General features: G+C 42.6%; 1 protein-coding gene across 1 annotated transcript; it reads right to left on the reverse strand.

The window, feature by feature from the left end:
• Positions 1-466: 466 nt before the first annotated feature.
• mfn1a (mitofusin 1a) lies at positions 467-24,629 on the reverse strand (the record flags this gene model as incomplete). Its single annotated transcript, XM_084188276.1, has 17 exons — positions 467-533; positions 695-829; positions 4,011-4,207; positions 4,594-4,725; positions 5,132-5,358; positions 6,252-6,354; positions 11,494-11,598; positions 12,042-12,168; positions 12,797-12,918; positions 13,025-13,092; positions 13,502-13,655; positions 14,031-14,150; positions 14,512-14,620; positions 21,518-21,642; positions 23,571-23,733; positions 24,128-24,263; positions 24,515-24,629. The coding sequence occupies 17 exons, from the start codon at positions 24,627-24,629 to the stop codon at positions 467-469; spliced, it is 2,205 nt and encodes a 734-aa protein (XP_084044402.1).
• Between the last annotated feature and the right edge of the window lie 433 nt (positions 24,630-25,062).

A 25,062-nucleotide genomic window follows, 5' to 3' on the forward strand; every position in this document is an offset into this window, starting at 1 on the left:
AGAGATTGAGGATCTGCAGAGAAGAATGGGAGAAACTCCCCAAACACAGGTGTGCCAAGCTTGTAGCGGCATACCCCATAATATTTCCGTTTTTATTTTTTATAAATTTGCAAAGATTTCTAAAAACCTGTTTTTTGTTTGTCGTTATGGGGTATTCTGTGTAGATTGATGAGGGGGAAAAAATCAATTCAATCAATTTTAGAATAAGGCTGTGACGTAACAAAATGTGGAAAAAGTAAAGGGGTCTGAATACGCTTTACCTGTATGTGCCCCATGCGACAACACATGCAATGACACATCCAGATGCTATCCAGCTAGAACATTTGGTTCCTTGGAAGTTGTGGGAATGTCTGTTTTTGGTTTTAAATTGGTTCTTGGAAATTGAGTATATTCTGTATAGAATGATAATGGTACAGCAGACCATTTTAGAACCAGTTCCATTGAAAACCTCAATGTAGCTCCTTGTTCACTGATTTTGCAGATACTGGGCAGAGAACGCCTCCAGCTGAGACTCCAGATCTGTGGCTCGGTGTCTGTGGGAAACAGAAGATTTATCACTCATCTGTTACTTTCTAACTTTTCATCTCAGCAGTGTGTAGTGAAGTGTGTGTGTGTGTACAATGTGTGCAGAAAGCCCTACTATCAGACATTAAAAAGCTGAGATGAACAAAGCAAGGTAGAGTGGCTATTTGACCTGAGCGTCTTGGAGCGTCGCTGGACGTTCTCCAGTCTCTGGATCCTGCCGCTCAATTGTCGGATGTGCCCCTCCAGCTCCACCTCGCTCAGGTCAACCCGCTGGCACAGACGGGCAAAGGTCGTTGCCAACTCCCTGCCACAGCCAAAAGGTCAGGTTAGGAGGGCATGAGAGTTGGAAAATACACATACAGTACTGTACATGTAACAGTATAGCTTCTGTCTCTGTTCTGGCCCGAGCTGGGCGCAAACCAGAGACCCACATCACCCACAAAGCAACATTCTAACCAATTGCTCTACAAAAAACATGGTCTTGGTTGAGCAAGGGTGACACGATCTCTAGGTCAAAGAGAGGATGACATCACTTGGAAGATTGCCACTACTAGCGCATACCTAATTAGCGAGTGATTCCACATTGCGGCTACATAGGCTACACGTGACAGTATAACTGTAAAATAACCACAGTTAAAAGCAAAATTACTGCACTGTATACAGCACCCTGTAGTAACCCTGCAGTTACAAAAGTATCTGTAATTTTTTTTTCAAGGTTAGTACTCTACTCACCATACACTAGTGCTGAGCGATTCATGCTTTTTGAGGTCGATTTGGTTTCGATTCGATTATAAATAATCACGGTTTTCATTGTAAGGTTAGTATTCTACTCACCATACACTAGTGCTGAGCGATTCATGCTTTTTGAGGTCGATTTGGTTTCGATTCGATTATAAATAATCACGGTTTTCATTGTAAGGTTAGTATTCTACTCACCATACACTAGTGCTGAGCGATTAATGCTTTTCGAGGTCAATTTGCAGCAATGCAGATGCAATGAATGAGTAGGAAAGTGAATAAATAGGCTTGCGTTGTTATTATTAGTGGCTTGGGTCTTTTTTAATATCGAGGAATATTTAATTTTCCCCAGTCATAGGAGTAATAACATGAATTTGTGCATGAGGCAGAAATAATGCGGTGCGACTCAAGTTTCGCCATCATCTGGAAGACAGTGTCCCTTTTTGGTCAGTGTCAGTGGAGGAAAGGGAGAGCGGAGGGACATTGAAAGGCAGACCCTCAATCTGCTGACCTCTCCCTCTGATGAGAGTCACCATCTGATACAGGCTCCATCAGACCAGTAAAATAAAAAAAGCAAATTATTAAAATGTATGCTCACTCAGCTGTGCCTCACAAGTAATACAACAACTGATCTATTACCGGTGTAATCATATAGCCTACCTCAAATGTTGAAATATAATTTTAAAAAATGGTCTGAGAAGAACCACAATGCAGGGCAATTCAAGAAAAACCAATATGTGACTAGTTTCAGGAAACTAGATGTATGTCGCACGTTACTACTTCACAGGAAAGGCATTTGAACGTAAACTTTAAAAAAAAATCTAAATCCATTTTTGGCAGAAATACCTACTGGAATATGTGAACTTTCATGTGCCTTAATAACAAACGTGTATGCCATCTGTAAATACAAATACAATTGTTAAATTACGAGCCTAGTTGGTTTAGCCACGGAAAAAGACAGGAACCTTCCCACTAGCCAAAAATGGCTGAGATAATGGATGGACTGGACATGCCGAGAGATGAGTTCGGATTGGTCTGCCATGTAGCACGCTTCTGTCTATAACATGAGCTGGTCAGCATGTGTAGGTAATCCTTTCTAACGCAGATTTTTTTGAAAGATATCGCGTAGTAGAACTGAAAAGTGTTGCTCTCCACTTTCTGGAGGACCGAGATTTGAAATCAGTGGAATGCCCGGTGGAATTAGAGTATGATTGCTAAGGAGATGGAGACAATTCTGGCTTTTGATTGCAAATATGCAGAGGGAGTTGAAAAGAGAACACACAGAAGGCTGTTGTATAAAACACCTGTTTCCGGATTACATCTTCAAACTAAGGGCAACCATGGCATCCTTGACAGAGAGGGAGAAGCGTCCATCCATGTATACAGATAAGAGAGTCTAGCTAGCTAAATTTTCAGACATTATACGTTTCTAATTTTGTCAGAAAGTTAAAGAGTACTGTTAGCTAGCTAGCTAATGTTATCTGACTGGCTTGCTAGCTAACGTTACGTGTATGATCTGTGTAGTAATATTATTTGTATCTCATCACCATTTGCATTGCTAGTTATAGCCTAATGTTAGCTAGCTAGATAACATTGAACCTGGTTGGTTAGCTACCTGCAAATTCATGCAGGGTAGTAACATTATGAGTTGGGATTATGGTTCATTGTTTAGCTAGCTAGCTAGCTAGCTACACGTCTAAACAAAAGATTCCACTATGCTAGTAATCATTTCACTACACCTTCTGAATCCTGTGCATGTGACGAATAAACTTAGATTTTATTTGACATAGCATGTGTTTACCAGAGACGGTAATGTGAAGAACATGACCTGCACCAAAGTCAAATTAGGATATAACGTTACGCTAATGAGACAGTGTCCAAGTTCTAAAATTCTCTGGTAGAATGCCCTGATTTTATTTTGTCACACTCACAACCGTAAGCTATTTTCTGTAATTGGCTCACCATTAACTTGAAAATAATGATCTTGTTGTGAGTTTATTTTCCTGTAATAATGAAGACAAATTAGCTAAAGTGAAGACGTTGTCAGCTCTATGATATGGTCATTAATTGAACTGGCCTCACATGTGAATACTTAAAGAGACGGGTGGAGCTAAGGCTAAAGAGGGTGTGAACGATGCTGAATGGGTCTAGACAAAGAAGAGCTCTACAGTAGGTTTACCAAATGATTCAAGGGCCATTTTCTCAAAAGTGAGGTTACAGGTTTATCAACTTTCAAAGCAGAATTACTTTCCTATTGTTCCTCAACTGTAGTGTATGATATACCATTTTCTAGCTCTGAGTCTTTACTTATATCCAATGTAAAAAAAAAACATAATTTCAAATGTTGCTACATAAGACCGAATCGAGCCGGTCGGTCACATATGCAGTGATAATGTTTTGGGCCTATAGCCTACTGCACAAACCTCATTACTACAGTACTGTTTTTAATAGGTTAATGTTGTATAATTGAATGTTTTTAAAGTCATCTCGGTTTGCATTTTGACTCAGAAAGTGATCTCCACTCAAAAAAGGTTGGTGACCACTGCTCTAGAGAAACTGTGAAGTGTGTGCATTGAGCTCACAGAAAAAAACGGAACAAAATGGAATTCAAATAATTGATAATAATAATCGGTTAATCGCTCAACACTACCATACACTAATTTACATTAAATCGAAAGCCACAGAAACCAAAACTAAATGAAAACATATCCTCTCTCTCAAACTGTTTCGGTAGAACTGGGACTCACTGGTGAACCTGCTGGCTGCAGCTCCCACTGGTGAAGGGGATGATGGCCCTTAGTCGGTGGATGGCGAGCTCCACAAACTGCTGCTTCAGAGCCCTTTCCTTGGAGGCGTTGGTCCACGTCAGCTTCTCGTACAGGTAGAGCAGGCCATAAAGTGTTGTGGAGAAGGCGATGAGTCTCCAGCCCACTGAGCGCCACACCTGCCGCACAGGACGGGATGAGATCACCTGCTTTAGCATTAGCTCTCAGCCATTAGCCATGTAAACATTGCTACGATAGCAGTGCTAGGCTAGCAATACAACTCAGTGTTAGCATTAGCTTTTACAAACAGATGTCAGTATTAATAGCAAATTAGCAACATAATCATGTGTCAGTGTTTGCTTTACTGTGTCAGTTTTGGCACGCAAGTTAGCTGTTATCATTACAAACAAGTAAGTGTTAGTGTGCCAAACGGCTAGCAATGCATGTGTCAGTGTTAGCGGTGACAATACAAGCACCTTTCAGTTTTATCAGTAGCTGTTAGCAAATAGAGTACATTATAAAATGAAATACAAACATAATTGGTTTGAAGAGAAAGTGCACATACCACTCCGCCAATGACAAGCACAGTCATGGAGGCTCTGGAGGTGAGCGACACTACACCTGTTGCCATGGAGAAGACCATGTGGTCCTGTAGGCTGGTTCCACCCTGTTCCTGGAGTGCAGTAGGAGAGGTATTCTGGAGAGAAAATTTAAGGGCATATGACAGTGGTGGCCACCTACACCAACCCTCCTCATGGAGAGCTACTGGGTGTACGGGTTTTCGCTCCAACCCTGCTAAAACTACTCAGCTGTTCTTCGAGACCTTGATTAGCTGAATCAGGTGGGTTAAGAATAGGGTTGGAGCAAAACCCTGCAGTCCCAGTAGCTCAAGAGGACGGCTGGCCACCCCTGGCATATCACTCATTTATCCTACAGTAGTCAAAGTAAACTTTTTTTTTTGTAGCATCTCAGAGTAGGAGTGCTGATCTAGGATAATTTCCCACTGGCCATGCAATATTTTTCAAATATGATTTAAAAGGCTAAACTGATCCTATATCAGCACTACTCTGAGAGACTGAATACAGGCCCTGACCATGGCTAACCTGAAACTTATGGTTCATGGCCGTCAGGGCTTGCTTGGCATTGCTGGGCCCAATGAATCGACTGACAAGGGCAGTCCAGCCGAGAGAGAACTGGAAGTCGATGTTCTCCTGGAAGTCAGTGCAGAGGGTGGCCAGGTTAAGGTCGTAGGTCAAGTCAAACTTCCTGCTGGGTAGGTGAATGTGGAGCTGCTCCTGGACATCAGGGGGCAGCAGTGGCCGAATACTCTCTGAAATACAGAATCATCGTCATGGGTCTAACTACACATAATAATAATAATAATAATAATACTAAAACTATATCAATCAATTACTTCCTAATTCTTGGATTGATATTGTAGCGATCCTCACTAATGAGCCCACGTTACAATTCCCCCCAAGTGGGTTAACCCTATTGGAGCAATGTGTAGCATGTTTGCCTTTCACAAGAGCGATCTGGGTTCTATTGCTGCTCCTTCCTTTTGCTATATTGGTGACAGAGGTTTGGGATGGCGCAAGTGAGGCCATCGCAATGCACGGGTGTACGTGCTGCATAACCCGAAAGATGGTCCAGCACGGTGACGTGCCTTTGTGTTCGGAGGGGGCAGTGTAGCAATCCTCACTAATGAGCCCACGTTACAATTCCCCCCAACTGGGTTAACCTTAATGTGTACCATTGTTTGCCTTTCACAGGAGCAACACGGTTTCTATTCCCACTCCATCTATTTGGTATAATATAATAATAATAATATGCCATTTAGCAGACGCTTTTATCCAAAGCGACTTACAGTCATGCGTGCATACATTTTTGTGTATGGGTGGTCCCGGGGATCGAACCCACTACCTTGGCGTTACAAGCGCCGTGCTCTACCAGCTGAGCTACAGAGGACCAATATAATAACAATGTTATGCCCATGATCACCAAACTGTTTTGAATTTCAAGAAATGCATTCACGGCTCAAGCTAAGTTTGTACTAGGCCCCGTGTAGCTCAGTTGGTAGAGCATGGCGCTTGCAACGCCAGGGTTGTGGGTTCGTTTCCCACGGGGGGCCAGTATGAAAAAATGTATGCACTCACTAACTGTAAGTCGCTCTGGATAAGAGTGTCTGCTAAATGACTAAAATGTAAAATGTACTATACCTACCAATCATGTTTTTCTGGGATGACTGCATTTTGCCAATGATCCCAGTGGAACAACGAAAGGCCAAAGATGTACTCATTCTCTCTTCCACATGCATCATAAGCTTCTGCAGGCAAAACAATGAGGAGAAATTGATGATGAGATGTAATGGAGGTGGTTCAGTGAACCACGCTCGCGTGATCAGTAACCTTACCGGAGACCTGGATACCTAGGTTAGCTCCCCAAGCTCTGCCCAGGCTTTAGCTCAGCGGGCTAACAGTGTTGTGGTGAGTAGACAACCTGGGTTTAAACCTGGTTGGTCACAAACACACACACACACACACACACACACACTATTACTCAAAAGGATGGCTGTCACGCCCTGGCCTATAGAACTCTATCTAGTTTGGTCAGGGTGTGAATTTCTAGGTTTGTATTTCAGCGGCTCCACTCCGGAGCCAGAGTAGTCCGCTCCACCGGTGCCTGATCCAGCTCCGGTCAGCGGCTCCACTCCGGAGCCGGAGCCGCCACCGAGGCTGGAAGCCCACCCGGACCCTCCCCTATTCAGTCAGGTTTGTGCGGTCGGAGTCCGCACCTTTAGGGGGGGGGTACAGTCACGGTGTGAATTTCTAGGTTTGTATTTCTATGTTTGGCCGGGTGTGGTTCCCAATTGGTCGCTCGTTGTCTCTGATTGGGGATCATACTTAGGCAGCCAGTTTTCCTGCCTGTGTTGTGGGTTTTTGTTGTGTTCCTGTTGTAGGCTTGTGTGTTAGCCTTTGGACCGTCACGGTTAAGTTTTGTTATTTTGGTTACTGTGTCGTGTGTTTATTCTTTAATAAACATGTACGCCTTTCACGCTGCACCTTGGTCCGTCCCGTTCCTTAACGTACGTGACAATGGCAGTGAAGATTTAGTTTACCATCATTATATTTTTTAGACAATCATACACAACCAAGTGCTAATGCCATAACAAAATGAGAATTTAAACGACAATGACCAGTACTTCTAAAGTTTCTACACCACTGTGTTATCATCCATAGATGTAAACAAAGTTTACATTCACACACACACGTGCCAATGCAGATGTGCACATACACAGTCATTCAGACACACACACACACTACTACGCCCTATTGACCCTATGCCTATTGACCCCATCCACCCCCCTCTGACCAGCAGGACTCTAAGAGGCTTTTCTTTCAATCCTGTTTAGAGTGATCGCTCACTCTCCAGCCAGCTGTACTGATCAGATAGGGTACACTGAGATTGTGTGTGTCAGGGTTTCCGTTAGCCGGTAATTTCCGGCTTTTGGCTGATAAAAAAAGAAAAGAAAAGCAATAAATAAAATGGTTGCCGTCCAAATTCACCGTGAGCGGGTAAGAATGTCTATTTCACCAGCCACATTGGTGGGTGGTACATTTTCAGGGCTCTACAGTGCGAGCATTACATTCGAATTTGTGAATAAAAATAGAGTCAAAAGTCAAGTATGAGCAAGTTGCTATTTCTAGCCAAAAAATGCTGAAGTAGCTGTTTTAAAACATCCCATCTTGCACAGCAACAGCTTTGCGCACTGTGAGTGAAGCACTAATAGATTCGTTTTTGGAGGCACATAAAAGTTGGTCTAATTTACTCAAGTCAGCAAAGTGAGACTTTGTCCTCCTGTTTCTTGGCTATTTACATTGTTTTGTTCACAAGCTCGGTTGTTTTTCAATGTTAGTTTGAGTCTGCTGCTTCAACTGATAGCGAAGAGACGCTGTAGACGCTGTCTACTACTAGTCACATCCCAAATCACACACACTTGACATGACTCAAGTGACCCCGTTACCACGGTAATCTCCCGCCCTTAAAGGAGCAGCTGAACATTTTGTCTCTGGTATTAAGACTCAGGTCACCAGAAGAAAAAAGAAAAGAAATTGAGCAATATACCACATTACTTCTTACGAATACATTTCTGGTTTTAGAAACATTACAAAGCATGGTCATCAGTTTCTGTATGTAATTATGTTGCAAAAAATATTTGGCTGGTATATTTTTTCATCTACCCGCCACAGTTGCTGGTGGAACTGTGACAATCTCGGTTCGACAGACACTGGGAGACGGGAAGCAAGGACAGGGGGATGATTTAATAAATAAAAGACATGGAACAAAACACCGACAGCGTCTGGACGGGGGAAACGAAACAACATCAATGCAGACACCGGGATCAAACTGGGGAACAGACAGATATAGAAGGGGCAATCAACAAAGTGAAGGAGTCCAGGTGAGTCCAATGAGCGCTGATGCGCGTAAAGATGGTAACAGGTCTGCGTAATGATCGGTAGCCTGGTGCCCTTCGAGCGCCAGGGAGGAGCGGGTGCAGGCGTGACCGCAACAAAAGTTACTTTTATTAATTGATTGAAATATCAGTCGATGTAAACACATTTGACCGTTGTTGCTGCTGGAGTGAAACAAGTCATTGCGCAACAATTCTAAACGCAATCGCGTGTTAAAAACAGTTTTGATGGCCACGATTAAAAATAGCTAATTGAATCACGCCATTCAAGTGCATAGACAACGGTAGGCAGGCTATTAGTGCGTCACCCACCACTTTGCAATGTGAGCTGGAGGCAGTATGCATTTTGAAAACATAAACGTCATTGTTTGAAACCTGAACATTTTACTTCATATTATGAGGCATGTCTTACCTTGCTTCAAAGTAGCCTAGGCAAAATCGGACCATAGAAACGTGGAGGCGATTATTTTATAAAGACTTCCTCATGGCCTCCCGAGTGGCGCAGCGTTCTAAGGCACTGCATCGCAGTGCTTGAGGCGTCACTACAGACCTGGGTTTGATCCCAGGCTGTGTCGCAGCCGGCTGTGACCGGGAGACCTATGAGGCAGCGCACAATTGGCCCAGCGTCGTCCCGGTTAGGGGAGGGTTTGGCCGGCCGGGATTTCCTTGTCCCATTGCGCTCTACCAGCTTTTCTCTCCTGTTCTATAGGTTTTCATATCAACTTTCTTTCGTTATCCAGAAGCTGAAGGCACAATCCTAGTCATATTAGCAACACATCCTAATTGTTGCATCTTTAGATTCCCCCTCTTTCTAGGTTTCTAACAGAGATTTTAATCTGTTTCACATATGGAACCGCTCACATCAGGCTTGCTGTTTAGAATGGTGTTTTCCTGCCAATTGCATTTTGTCAAATGTTAGAAAATTATGTTTTATTGGCTGCTTCATTACAGGAGTTGCATGTTCTGTTAAGATGAATTACCATAATCTAAATGTGATCTAAATGTTCTATCATTCTGAGCACCGTGGGTGGATGACCTAATGGGTTAGACACCCAATGCATACACTGTATGGGTCCGATACATTTCTCAAATGGCCGGTAAATTAAAACATCCCTGGTCACATTGTCCGGCGCCACATTTTCCTAACGGAAACCCTGGTGTGTGTGTGTATGTGTGTGTGTGTGTGTGTCTGTGCGCAAGTCTGAGTGTTTGCCCATGGGTGTGAAGGTTAAATGTCACGTTTAAAAAACATGATAGTGTAGAAAGGGTGAAATAGTTAAAGGGAATTACAATTTTAATGACACTTTTTCTGTCCTGAAAAAATGTGTTGTGAGGATTAGACCTGTGGGCTACATGTACAAAAAGTATTTAGTCAGCCACCAATTGTGCAAGTTCTCCCACTTAAAAAGATGAGAGAGGCCTGTAATTTTCATCATAGGTACAGGTCAACTATGACAGACAAATGGATAATTTTTTTTCCAGAAAATCACATTGTAGGATTTTTAATGAATTTATTTGCAAATTATGGTGGAAAATAAGTATTTGGTCACCTACAAACAAGCAGGATTTCTGGCTCTCACAGACCTGTAACTTCTTCTTTAAGAGGCTCCTCTGTCCTCCACTTGTTACCTGTATTAATGGCACCTGTTTGAACTTGTTATCAGTATAAAGGACACCTGTCCACAACCTCAAACAGTCACACTCCAAACTCCACTATGGCCAAGACCAAAGAGCTGTCAAAGGACACCAGAAACAAAATTTTAGACCTGGGAAGACTGAATCTGCAATAGGTAAGCAGCTTGGTTTGAAGAAATCAACTGTGGGAGCAATTATTAGGAAATGGAAGACATACAAGACCACTGATAATCTCCCTCGATCTGGGGCTCCACGCAAGATCTCACCCCGTGGGGTCAAAATGATCACAAGAACGGTGAGCAAAAATCTCAGAACCACACGGGGGGACCTAGTGAATGACCTGCAGAGAGCTGTGACCAAAATAACAAAGCCTACCATCAGTAACACACTACGCCGCCAGGGACTCAAATCCTGCAGTGCGAGATGTGTCCCCCTGCTTAAGCCAGTACATGTCCAGGCCCGTCTGAAGTTTGCTAGAGTGCATTTGGATGATCCAGAAGAGGATTGGGAGAATGTCATATGGTCAGATGAAACCAAAATAGAACTTTTTGGTAAAAACTCAACTCGTCGTGTTTGGAGGACAAAGAATGCTGAGTTGCATCCAAAGAACACCATACCTACTGTGAAGCATGGGGGTGGAAACATCATGCTTTGGGGCTGTTTTTCTGCAAAGGGACCAGGATGACTGATCTGTGTAAAGGAAAGAATGGGGCCATGTATCGTGAGATTTTGAGTGAAAACCTCCTTCCATCAGCAAGGGCATTGAAGATGAAACGTGGCTGGGTCTTTCAGCATGACAATGATCCCAAACACACCGCCCGGGCAATGAAGGAGTGGCTTCGTAAGAAGCATTTCAAGGTCCTGGAGTGGCCTAGCCAGTCTCCAGATCTCAACCCCATAGAAAATCTTTGGAGGGAGTTGAAAGTCCGTGTTGCTCAGCGACAGCCCCAAAACATCACTGCTCTAGAGGAGATCTGCATGGAGGAATGGGCCAAAATACCAGCAACAGTGTGTGAAAACCTTGTGAAGACTTACAGAAAACGTTTGACCTGTGTCATTGCCAACAAAGGGTATATAACAAAGTATTGAGAAACTTTTGTTATTGACCAAATACTTATTTTCCACCATAATTTGCAAATAAATTCATTAAAAATCCTACAATGTGATTTTCTGGATTTTTTTTCTCTCATTTTGTCTGTCATAGTTGACGTGTACCTATGATGAAAATTACAGGCCTCTCTCATCTTTTTAAGTGGGAGAACTTGCACAATTGGTGGCTGACTAAATACTTTTTTCCCCCACTGTAACTGTTGATCATGGGTTAATATTACTAGGATATGGGATGTACACAGAACTCACTGCTTTGTAGAGCGGCAATGCATGTGGGGTTGGTATAAAATCAGCACTGAACTCATCAACCAGCGCTGGGAGACCAGAAATCTGCTCCAGCATGGCAACGGTCACCTAAACAAAAATGTATAGTAAAATCATAAACCAACACGTTATTTACCAACCTTAATCTATCCATTGCCAACAATATTTATATGTGGCTAACAATGCACAAAATATCCTTGAACACAAAATCATGAACACAAACTGCTTGTCAGGCCAACTATGGACAAAAATATGTGGTGTATGAGAGGGTTGTTCATCTGTTGATCCAAAACCAATAATTTACTCACACATTTACGCACCGTTATCCTTACATTATTTTGCTTTGAGATCTGTGTGCTTTAATGAAAATGTTCTCCCATTGACATCAATGAATTATTTAGGTCAAAGGTCAAAGATTGTGCGCTTATCTCAACTCTGAATCATAGTAAAAAATAGGCTATTCCCCTTTGTCATTTGGTTTAACAGACACTCCCTTTTTATACTACTCTACGTTTGTGAGTGCGAATTTCTACCTTGGCGGCCACCTCATCTGTTATGGTCTCGATCTTCTCTTTGACGTTCTCGGTCAGGCGGTTAAGTTGGCCTCTGACAAACTCCAGACGGTCCTTCTGGTCCTCTCGGTCCTCCAGGGAAAATATCCTGCACACGGAGAGGTCAAAGGGGAAAGAGCAAAGGTTGTCATAGGTAGGAGCAAATTGGAAAGCTTCTCTCTTTCAAGGCTAAATCCTATGCTGAGATACACATTTGAGTCAGAGTTTTGCGCAATTCGTACAGTACATGGATGTTAGTAGGAAGTTAGTGTGAAAATTGGAGTTACACGCACATATCTCAAGTTAGCATTTGGACCTTAAAGGGATACTGCAATATTTAGGTCTTTAATCTATTTATCCATTACTATGTATAGCTTTGTAAGACTATAAATGACCAACCACCCAGTTTTGGAGTAGTTAGAAGGTCTATTCCCCTGCTTTTGAAAGGAGCTGGCTACTGTACCGGGAGACTTCCAGCAATTGCGCTAAGCTAACGATATGCTTACTTCAATCATCTCCAAACTGCACGCAGAAACATAAAAATGGTAACCATGAGTTTATCGGACTCTGAGTAAGTACTCTCCAAATCTCGCAGTATCCCTTTAATCTAATGATTAACAATCAATACTGTTTAGGGGGAGTATGGCAGTATCACATTACCAATGCCCCTATAAAAACAAAAGAGTGGGGATGCAGAATCAAAAATGGTTCTTAAAATAACTGGGGGAGAAACTCACTTCCTTTCGGCAGATGCAATATTTATGGCGTCCATGACTGTTTTGATTGCTTCTGTGATCTGCCACGCACTGAGCGTGTGCTGCTCAAACTTGGTCTTGACCGCAGAGTGTGAGATGAACTCCTGTGCAGTCGTAAATACAGTAGGTTAGTGTGACAATGCCACACAACGTGAAATTGACAATGATATTACAATGGACCATGACAATCAGTTATGCTTCAGTACTTGCCTCAAATGTTCTCTCGAATCTCTGGAACTCCCTCAGTCTCTCGTGGAATCCCTCTGCTAAAGCGCCACCTAGAAAGACCAGCATAAGTCAAAAGACAAAATAGTAACGGGGGACCACCAACACATTCAATTATAGTTAGTGTGGGCTTTCATGGATGGCCGGGTAAGGTGAACAGTTCAAAGCTTTAAGATAGCATTGATGTTTTCGAGGCGAGACAGTAACAGGAGAGAGATGCCTGTTACAGGGCTGATGGAGGAAAATCTGTCAGGAGTGTGCTGGCAACTGCTTGTCAAGTTTCTATGAATGCCTATATATTCATGTAAAGTGTTATTTTGCCTGCTAAATGACCATAACCATATCAATACCACATAATTATTGTTCCCAAGCCTCATACCAGCGAGCCAGCCCAGCCAGTCAGCCAGCCAGCATCATGCAACCCCGCCCACCTAGCCTTTGGTCCCTCCTCACCTGTCTCACCTGTCTCGGGCATGCCCTGGGCACAGTGCATCCTGGAGCAGAGCACCTCCTTGGCCGACACAAAGAAGATCCGTCCCGGCGCCTCCTCTTGACTCACCACCCTCAGCTCCTCCACCAGGAAACTCACACAGCGGTCCATGTGCTGCTTACGCACCTGGGGGAGATCATTATCCATTAGGTTTGATATTTTGGTCGCTCAAAAAGTAGGCAAATCGAATGAAGGGCTCAATGAAGCGCCCATAAGCCCTTTATAAGTGGGACCCATCTTGTTTTTCTTACGGCCAAACTACACAAGACATGTAACGTAAGCATAGCATACACAAAGCGCAAGCGTGGATGACACTGAACCACTGTGAGCAAAGACAAATTATACTCCAGCTGAGCAAGCAGCAAGTGAATGAAGCATGTCTATTTCAAGTGTCTATTTCAATTATTTCACTGCTGCACTATTGATTGCTTCCTCCTTTTGCTGCTTCTGGTGTAGCATGGCAAAAACAACGCTTATGAAATGCTTGCAGTGTAGTTTCACAGTCAAACTCACTTCATCTATGTACTCGGGCTCCCACGCAGAGGCATCCCAGCGGTTGTGCAGGATGAAAATGTTTGGCTTGGATATGCGCTCGCTCACTTTGTGGAAAAACAGCTTCTCCTTTAAAGTGTAATAGACACATCAAGAAACACATATATAAGTAGAGAAGCAATGGAAAGAAAAACAGGTTTTAAATAAACAAAAAAACAAGTGCATAAATGCATCATGGGAGACACCGAAACATCTAGCTACAATATAATCATTGATTATGCTCATAGTGGTGTGCATAGGCGTAATTTCCAGTAGGAATGGGGGGAATTTTGTAATTATTAGAAACCATAGGCCAGTAAGATAAAAATGCAAAAAATATATTTGAAAGGCAAAAAACATTCTTAACGTTTTCTGTCGATTAATGGTAATGTTAATGTACGTTAGTGTTAATGGTAAAGAGTTACAAGAGTGGTTTAGTTAGTTTTCTCACTGTGTTCATCAGTGTGGACTCTGCATTGCCCACCAACACAAAGACGTCAGCGTCCAGACAGAACTTGTCGATCCAGCTGTCCAGGTAAGAGGTCACATCAGTCCCTGGGCTGTGTGTGTGTGCACGCGCATGTATAATGCAACATACAAGTGGAATTGATTGATAAGAGGAAGTAAAAGAATACAACTTGAACACATACAAAGTGAACACAGTTTTCATGAAATACAAAATATACAAACACTGCACAGACAAGTCAGGACAACCCAGCGTAACAGAGCCAGTCCGCGTTGTACCAGTGCCTTCAGAAAGTATTCATACCCCTTGACTTATTCCACATTATGTTGTGTTACAGCCTGAATTCTAAATGGATTAAATAAAACATGTTTCTCACCCATATACACACAATACCCCATAATGACAAAGTGAAAACCTGTTTTGAGAAAATTTAGCAAATTTAGAAAAAAATTAAATACAGAAATATCTCATTTACATAAGTGTTCACACCCCTGATTCAAAACACCTTTGGCAGCGATTACAGCTGTGAGTCTCTAAGAGCTTTGAACACCTGGATTGTATAATATTTGCACATTATTATTTTTTTAATTCTTCAAGCTCTGTCAAGTTGGTTGTTGATCATTGCTAGACAGCCATTTTCAAGTCTTGCCATAGATTTCCAAGCCTATTTAAGTCTAAACTGTAACTAGGCCACTCAGGAACATTCAATGTCGTCTTGGTAAGCAACTCCAGTGTATATTTAGCCTTGTGTTTTAGGTTATTGTCCTGCTGAAATGTAAATTTGTCTCCCAGTGTCTGTTGGAAAGCAGACTGAACCAGGTTTTCCTCTAGGATTTTGCCTGTGCTTAGCTCTATTCCATTTAATTTTATCCTAAAAAACTCCCTAGTCCTTGCCGATGACAAGCAAACCCATAACATGATGCAGTCACCACCATGCTTGAAAATATGAAGTGAGGTGTTGTGTTGGATTTGCCCCAAACATAACACTTTGTATTCAGGACTTAAAGTTAATTTCTTTGCCACATTCTTTGCAGTTTTATGTTAGTGCCTTATTGCAAACAGGATGCATGTTTCTGAATATTTTTATTCTGTACAGACTTCCTTCTTTTAACTCTGTCATTTAGGTTAGTATTAGGGTAGTATTGAAAATGACTCAGTTTCTTCCTATCACAGCCATTAAACTCTGTAACGGTTTTAAAGTCACCATTGGCCTCATGGTGAAATCCCTGAGCTGTTTCCTTCCTCTCCGGCAACTGAGTTAGGAAGGATGCCTGTATTTTTGTAGTGACTGGGTGTATTGATACACCCTCCAAAGTGTAATTAATAACTTCACCATGCTTAAAGGGATATTCAATGTCTGCTTTTTTTACCGATCTACCAATAGGTGCCCTTCTTTGCATTGGAAAACCTCCCTGGTCTTTGTGGTTGAATCTGTGTTTGATATTCACTGCTCGACTGAGGGACCTTACAGAAAGTTGTATGTGTGGGGTACAGAGATGAGGTAGCCATTCAAAAATCATGTTAACCACTATTATTGCACACAGAGTGAGTCCATGCAACTTATTATGTGACTTTTTAAGCAATATTTTACTCCTGAACTTATTTAGGCTTCCCATAACAAGAATCCTTATTGACTCAAGACATTTCAGCTTTTCATTTTTTATTAATTTGTAAAAAAATCTATAAACATAATTCCACTTTGACATAATGGGGTATTGTGTGTAGGACAGTGACCCAAAATCTCAATTTACCCAATTTTAAATTCAGGCTGTAACACAACAAAATGTGGAAAGGGTCAAGGGGTGTGAATACTTTCTGAAGACACTGTACACTCTTAGAAAAAAGGGTTCCAAAATGGTTCTTCGGCTGTCCCCATAGGAGAACCCTTTTTGGTTACAACAGAAATTGTATTTGAATCCCATAATTTAGAATTTGAATTAGGATATGAATTTGAATGTAATATTTTATAATTTGTAATGGACATATTGAATCATTGAATTCATAAAATGAACTTGTATTTCATGATTTGAAACTGAATTGAATAAATATTGCATTCAGTTTTAAAATGCAATTTCAATTGAATGAATATTCAAATTCAATATTTAAACTGTTTAAATATGGTAGATATTGCATTAATGGTCTGTGTACAAACTCATTTCAAGTTGATCAAAGTTACATATATTCAACTTCTCAGATGCATGTTTTCAAATTCAGATCTCAAATTGAGATTCAAAACCTGAGACAACATCCTGGTACTTTGCCAGTCAGGAAAGGTAGAGGAGAACAAACGCTCTCTGTGTTAAAAGAGAAGCTTCTGGTGGTTTCTGAAGCCAATGTAGCTTGTTGAATTTATTTTAGTCATTACAACTAGGTCAGATAGGGGAAAGGCGCTGTGTTGTTAGGTGTTGTTGAATTTGTTTTTTAAAGCTAATTTTGCTGTTTGCTTTAGTAATTTGAGATGGAAGGGAGTTCCATATGATCATGGCTCTATATAATACTATGCGTTGCCTTGAATTCGTTCTGGATTTGGGGACTGGGAAGAGACCCCAGGTGGCATGTCTGGTGGGGTAAGTATATCTGTCAGAGCTATATGTAAGTTGATTATACAGACAATTTGGAAATTTTAACACAATTATATATTTCTCACAAAAACAAGAATTGATGCAGTTAATCTCTCATCAGCCCTCAACCAGGAAAGACTGGCATGCATGTTGTTGATGTTAGTTCTGTATGTTAAGGGCAAGGTTTGCTGCTCTGTTTTGAGCCATCTTCAGCTTTGCTAGGTCTTTCTTTGCTGCACTTAACCATATTACCAGACAGTAATCAAGATGGTACAAGACCAGAGCCTGAACAACTAGTACAGTTGATTTTTGTGTAAAAAACACAGAACATATTTTTATAACAGACATACCACTCCCCATCTTCACAACAACTTTGTTAATATGATTTGATAATAATAATTGACCATCCAATGTTATACCTAGGAGTTTAGCTTCCTCAACTTGCTCAATGGTCACACCCACAACTCCATTGGGGTTTAGGTCTTAGAGAATGTTTTGAACCAAATAGAATCCTTTTAGTTTTAGCTGTATTTAAGACCAGTTTATTGTTAATCACCCATTCTGATACTGACTGTAACTCCTTATTTAGAATTTCAGTGAGCTCACTGACTTTGGGTGCTGACATGTAGAGTGTGGAATCATCTGCATACATAGTTGTTCTAGCTTTGTTTAAGACCAGCGTCAAATCCTTTATAATAATAGAGAAGAGTAACGGCCCAAGTAGGCTGCCCTGAGGGACACCGCACTGTACATATCTGATGTTAGAGAAGCTTGCATTGAAGAACACTCTCTAGGTTCTATTGGCTAAATAGGAACACCTGCTATTTCCATGACATAGACTGACCAGGTGAAAGCTATGATCCCTTATTGATGTCACCTGTAAAATCCACTTCAATCAGTTTAGATGAAGTGGAGGAGACAGGTTAAAGAAGGATTTTTAAGCCTTGAGACAATTGAGACATTGAGATTGTGTGCCATTCAGAGGGTGAATGGGCAAGACAAAAGATTTAAGTGCCTTTGAACGGGTATGGTAGTAGGTGCCAGGCGCACCGGTTTGATTGTGTCAAGAACTGGAACGCTGCTGGGTTTTTCACGCTCAACCGTTTCCCATGTGTATCAAGAATGGTCCACCACCCAAATGACATCCAGCAAACTTGACACAACTGTGGGAAGCATTGGAGACAACATGGGCCAGCATCCCTGTTGAACGCTTTCGACACCTTGTAGTCCATGCCTGGACAAATTGAGGCTGTTTTGAGGGCAAAAGGGGGTGCAACACAATATTAGGAAGGTGTTCCTGATGTGTTGTACACTCAGTGTATATTCTCATGGGGGACAAATCACGCTTTTTGTGACACTCCCTTCTAACGTGTCTTGCGCTGCCTGTGATCATCAAAGAGGGGATCAGAAGGCATGTCCATGTTCCAGAGAGCTTTCAGGTATGGCGTCATAATTCACCATATGACCAAAGGTATGTGGACACCTGTTTGTCGAACAACTCATTCCAAAATCATGGGCATTAATATGGAGTTGGTCACCCCCTTTGCTGCTATAACAGCCTTCACTCTTCTGGGAAGGCTTTCTACTAGATTGGAATATTGCTGTGGGGACTTGCTTCCATTCAGCCACAAGAGCATTAGTGAGGTCGGGCACTGATGTTGGGCGATTAGGCCTGGCTCATAGTCGGTATTCCAATTCATCCCAAAGGTGTTCGATGGGGTTGAGATCAGGGCTCTGTGCAGGCCAGTCAAGTTCATCCACACCGATCTCGACAAACCATTTCTGTTTGGACCTCGCTTTATGCACGGGGCATTGTCATACTGAAACAGGAAAGGGCCTTCCCCAAACTGTTGCCACAAAGTTGGAAGCATAGAATAATCTAGAATGTCATTGTATGCTGTAGAGTTAAGATTTCCCTTCACTGGAACTAAGGGGCCTAGCCCGAACCATGAAGAACAGCCCCAGACCATTATTCCTCCTCCACCAACATTTACAGTTGGCACTATGCATTGTGGCAGGTAGCGTTGTCCTGGCATTCGTCGGACTGCCAGATGGTGAAGCGTGATTCATCACTGGGATGGTGTTCTTCGGTTTGTCGCTCCCTCAGGCTCATGCAGTGGAGGAGATCTTCGTGGTCTATACTCAGCATTATCTCAGGGTAATAGGTTGGTGATTTCCCTCTGGTGGTGTGGGGGCTGTGGTTTGTCAAAGTGGGTGGGGTTATATCCTGCCTGGTTGGCCCTGTCTGGGGGTATCATTGGACGGGGCCACAGTGTCTCCCGACCCCCGCTGTCTCAGCCTCCAGTATCTATGCTGCAATAGGCTATGTGCCGGGGGGCTAGGGTCAGTCTGTTATATCTGGTGTTATTCTCCTGTCTTATCCAGTGTCCTGTGTGAATTTAAGTATGCTCCCTCTAATTCTCCCTCTCTCCCTCCCCTCCTGGAGGACCTGAGCCCTAGGACCATGCCTCAGGACTACCTGGCCTGATGACTCCTTGCTGTCCCCAGTCCACCTGGTCGTGCTGCTACTCCAGTTTCCACTCTTCTGCCTGCGGCTATGGAACCCTGACCTGTTCACCGGACGTGCTGCCTTGTCCCAGACCTGCTGTTTTCAACTCTCTCTCTCTACCGCACCTGCTATTTCAACCTCTAAGTGCCCGGCTATGACATTTACTCCTGACGTACTGACCTGTTGCAACCTCTACAACCACTGTGATTATTATTTGACCCTGCTGGTCATCTATGAACGTTTGAACATCTTGGAGAAATATCAGGCCTTAATGGCCATGTACTGTTATAATCTCCACCCGGCACAGCCAGAAGGGGACTGGCCACCCCTTAGAGCCTGGTTCCTCTCTAGGTTTCTTCCTAGATTTCTGCCATTCTAGGGAGTTTTTCCTTGCCACCGTGCTTCTACATCTGCATTGCTTGCTGTTTGGGGTTTTAGGCTGGGTTTCTGTATAGCACTTTGTGGCATCTGCTGATGTAAAAAGGGCTTTATAAATCAAATTTGATTGATTGATTGATCATTCCAGAGAACTCGTTTCCACTGCTCCAGAGTCCAATGGCAGCGAGCTTTACACCACTCCAGCCGACACTTGGCATTGCACATGGTGATGTTAGGTTTGTGTGCGGCTGCTCGGCCATGGAAACCCATTTCACAAAACTCCCGACGAACAGTTATTGTGCTGACGTTGCTTCCAGAGGCAGTTTGGAACTCAGTAGTGAGTGTTGCAACCGAGGATAGATTTTTTTTATGCGCTTCAGCACTCGGCGGTCCCGTTCTGTGAGCTTGTGTCGCCTACCACTTCGCGGCTGAGCCGTTGTTGCTCCTAGACGTTTCCACTAACAGCACTTACAGTTGACCGGGGCAGCTCTAGCAGGGCAGAAATTTGACGAACTGACTTGGTGGCATCCTATGACGGTGCCACGTTGAAAGTCACTGAGCTCTTCAGTAAGGCCATTTTACTGCCAATATTTGTCTATGGAGATTGCATGGATGTGTGCTCAATTTTTTACACCTGTCAGCAACGGGTGTGGCTGAAATAGCCTAATCCGCTAATTTGAAGGGGTGTCCACATACTTTTGTATCTGGGAAGGTAAATATTTGATCAACTTGAAATTAAAAGTTTGATACACAGACAATAAATGAAATATATACCATATTTAAACTGAATATTGAAATATTGAAATTGAACATTCATTTAAATTGAAATGCAATATTCATTCTGTTCAGTTTCAAATCATGAAATACAAGTTCAATTTATGAATTCAATGACTAAATTTGTGCATTACAAATACAAAAATATTACATTCAAATTCAATATCCTGATACAAATTCAAAATTATGAAATTCAAATTCAATTTCTGTTGGCACTGAAATCGCTCCATAGAACATATGCACCATGGATAGCGCCGCGGTTAATCAATTGCCTGAGAATCTGACTAAGCCCGCCGTGCTCTCGCTTTTGTAGTGTAACATCATTGAACAATGTTGCAAATGTCTAGGCTATTTCGGACCCAGTGTATCATCCATTTTGTTAACAGTGAGTGGCACATTTTGAGCCTCTGCCAGTGCCACACAGCTAGTTTGGAGATTGTCTACCGTAACTGTGTCGACAGGTTGCGTGTAGCCTATTTATGATAGTTAGCAATTCAAGCCATGAAAGTAAGAAAATAACTTTATGTTGAGTAAATATGGTAGGCTACTAGCGTTGATGACGGGTCGAATGTATGAATGAAGCCAGAGTTCATATGTCCGTTTCATGTAGCTATTTGCACCTGCACATTTTGTATTTTTTTTTGTGCGGCATAGAACGGCTATATTATTGGTCCACGGGTCCCGTCATTATTTTTCTTGGGAAACGGGAAGGAGCTTGGTCAGGGAAATTCTGAGATACCGGTCACCGGTATTAAACCCTAGCGTGTACCTGTCCATAATAACAAGGTCATCCCTCAGCAGGGCACACCTGGACTTGGGCCAGAACACCTTCACTAGGCAGCCTGAGTCTAGACTGCGCTCCATATGCAGGGCATGGGCCAGCTGATTGACAGACTGGAAGGGGGGGAAGAAGAAGAAGAAGCAGAGACATACACAAAGTAGTAGAACAGAGGGAAATAGACAGAGAATAACAGCGAGAGAAGGAGAGAAAGCATCAGCAGTGTACGATCTAAAACTATTCTCCTCGCACTATGTAGTCCGTGGTCCACGTCAAGATTAATTTAGCCAGTTCTACATTATCATTGCTAACACTTGTGTGTTGTACTGCACATCGAAAAAGGCTGGTCTAGCGTCAGCCTCCGGCACACGTCTACATTATCGGCATAGGTTTGAATCTGGCCTTCAGTTTTTCGGCACAGCCTCTTTCTATCTTTCTCCACTTTCATTCTCTCTCAATATCTGTTCAATCAAATTGGAAAATCCCTAAAATATGAATATACAGTGAGGGAAAAAATATTTGATCCCCTGCTGATTTTGTACATTTGCCCACTGACAAAGACATGATCAGTCTATAATTTTAGTGGTTGGTTTATTTGAACAGTGAGAGACAGAATAACAACAACCAAATCCAGAAAAACGCATGTCAAAAATGTTATTAATTGATTTGCATTTTAATGAGGGAAATAAGTATTTGACCCCTCTGCAAAACATGACTTAGTACTTGGTGGCAAAACCCTTGTTGGCAATCACAGAGGTCAGACGTTTCTTGTAGTTGGCCACCAGGTTTGCATACATCTCAGGAGGGATTTTGTCCCACTCCTCTTTGCAGATCTTCTCCAAGTCATTAAGGTTTCGAGGCTGACGTTTGGCAACTCGAACATTCAGCTCCCTCCACAGATTTTCTATGGGATTAAGGTCTGGAGACTGGCTAAGCCACTCTAGGACCTTAATGTGCTTCTTCTTGAGCCACTCCTTTGTTGCCTTGGCTGTGTGTTTTGGGTCATTGTCATGCTGGAATACCCATCCACGACCCATTTTCAATGCCCTGGCTGTTCTCACCCAAGATTTGACGGTACATGGCCCCGTCCATCGTCCCTTTGATGCGGTGAAGTTGTTCTGTCCCCTTAGCAGAAAAACACCCCCAAAGCATAATGTTTCCACCTCCATGTTTGACAGTGGGGATGGTGTTCTTGGGGTCATAGACAAGCATTCCTCCTCCTCCAAACACGGCGATATGAGATGATGCCAAAGAGCTCGATCTTGGTCTCATCTGACCACAACAGGATTTCAGTCCTTCACGGCGTAGTGTGTTACCAATTGTTTTCTTGGTGACTATGGTCCCAGCTGCCTTGAGATAATGGACATGATCCTCTCGTGTAGTTCTGGGCTGATTCCTCACCGTTCTCATGATCATTACAATTCCACGAGGTGAGATCTTGCATGGAGCCCCAGGCCGAGGGAGATTGACAGTTCTTTTGTGTTTCTTCCATTTGCAAATAATCGCACCAACTGTTGTCACCTTCTCACCAAGCTGCTTGGTGATGGTCTTGTAGCCCAATCCAGCCTTCTGTAGGTCTACAATCTTGTCCCTGACATCCTTGGAGAGCTCTTTGGTCTTGGCCATGGTGGAGAGTTTGGAATCTGATTGATTGATTGCTTCTGTGGACAGGTGTGTTTTATACAGGTAACAAACTGAGATTAGGAGCACTCCCTTTAAGAGTGTGCTCCTAATCTTAGCTCGTTACCTGTATAAAAGACACCTGGGAGCCAGAAATCTTTCTGATAGAGAGGGGGTCAAATACTTATTTCCCTAATTAAAATGCAAATCAATTTATAACATTTTTGACATGCGTTTTTCTGGATTTTTTTGTTGTTATTCTGTCTCTCACTGTTCAAATAAACCTACCATTAATATTATAGACTGATCATTTCTTTGTCAGTGGGCAAGCGTACAAAATCAGCAGGGGATCAAATGCTTTTTTCCCTCACTGTATATATATACACAGTAGATCAGTCTGCGACCCCCTGGTTTGACCACAGACCTTGACGCTTTTTCTGTCATCAGAGCCCTCGGTGGTGAGGTAGGCCTCGTCCCTGTCTGTGCCCTCCACCCTCAGAAAGCAGTTGGTGGTGTGGCCAATGCCGCTGGGCAGCACACGGTCCCTCAGCATGGCATTGATCACCGTGCTCTTACCGTTACTTGTCCTGCCAGGGAGAGGAAATGTCTCTTTACTCCTTTGACAGAAATGTTTACAATTATGGTCGCAACCACATTAATTATGGTTAACCTGCTGAGATAAAGCCTAGGTAGCTCAGCAAGCTAGCACACATCTTCCACCTCTGTTACACTAACTTTGGGGAAAATAATTCTGCACATCCAAAGTTCTGGTACTAATGTTTACCTATGCTGTATCAATAGTTACACCATACTTATATACCTAGGTAGTATGAAAAACATCTGGAATAACTGTGAGACTACTTAATTATACCAATCCAGCAACAAACTGTATAATATAAATGTCCTTTACATATGGACCCTCAATAATGTTGTGTTGATTATTGGGTTCAATTCTATTTCCCATAAACCATTGACTCTCACCTCCCAAAAAAGGCTACCTTCATGTGCCTGCGAGCCAGCACCTCCTGAATGGTGGCCAGTTTCCTAGCACAGGTCTGGATTTCAAGGCACTGCTCCTCGACTGCGACGTGCTCCAGATCCGCACTTCGCCATGTCTCTGGGCATCACAGAAGCAGATAGACAAGAATGGATATTGTGGTAGATGACAACTAAAAACCCCACACTAGTGTAAGGTAGCCCACCATGTGTACGTGTTAATATGTAATAGGTAGCCACGCAAAAGTTAACAAGGCAATTGTCTGAAGCGTGCCCTTTGAGATGCAGATTATAGCATAAGACCATCTATACCTATGATGTTGTGTATAAATCTTTATTAAAAGTATAAAATGCTATTGATGCTAATCTTACCATCCACAAACTCTGAGCTCTCTTTGACATACTCCAGCAGCTTATCAAATATACCGTTGATAGTCTTCTTCGCCACCACAAAATGCATGAGGGGCGAGGGGCCCCCCGGGTCCATTTCAACTTCCTGAGCATAGTGTTTAGATTAACTCATAGGCACAGACAAACTGACTGACAGGCAGGCAGGCAGACAGACAGGTGACACACAGGCACACATTATGCAAATACAATACACACATGCACACACAGTCTGTCAGTACCTTGGCTAGGGGAAAGTTGCAGTGAGAAAAATCTTCACAGAGGTTCTGGATTAATTTGCTTCCCAATCAATGCCATTAGAAGGTGTTGAGAAGCATAGCTGCAGGACAAGAATTGACAACCCTTCCAATCCCTAAATGATCAAATACACCTGCTTTGCCCAATTAAATTCTGTTCTCCATTAGATCATCTGTTTATGCACCCGTACACTCTCATTTCCACTTCTTTCTATTCTTCATACACAATCTGTTTCACCTCCACTCTCTTCCTCTCACTCTCCAGCATACAACCTG

The sequence above is a fragment of the Coregonus lavaretus genome (genome assembly GCF_964263955.1).
Source record: "Coregonus lavaretus genome assembly, chromosome: 23".
NCBI classification, from domain to species: domain Eukaryota; kingdom Metazoa; phylum Chordata; class Actinopteri; order Salmoniformes; family Salmonidae; genus Coregonus; species Coregonus lavaretus.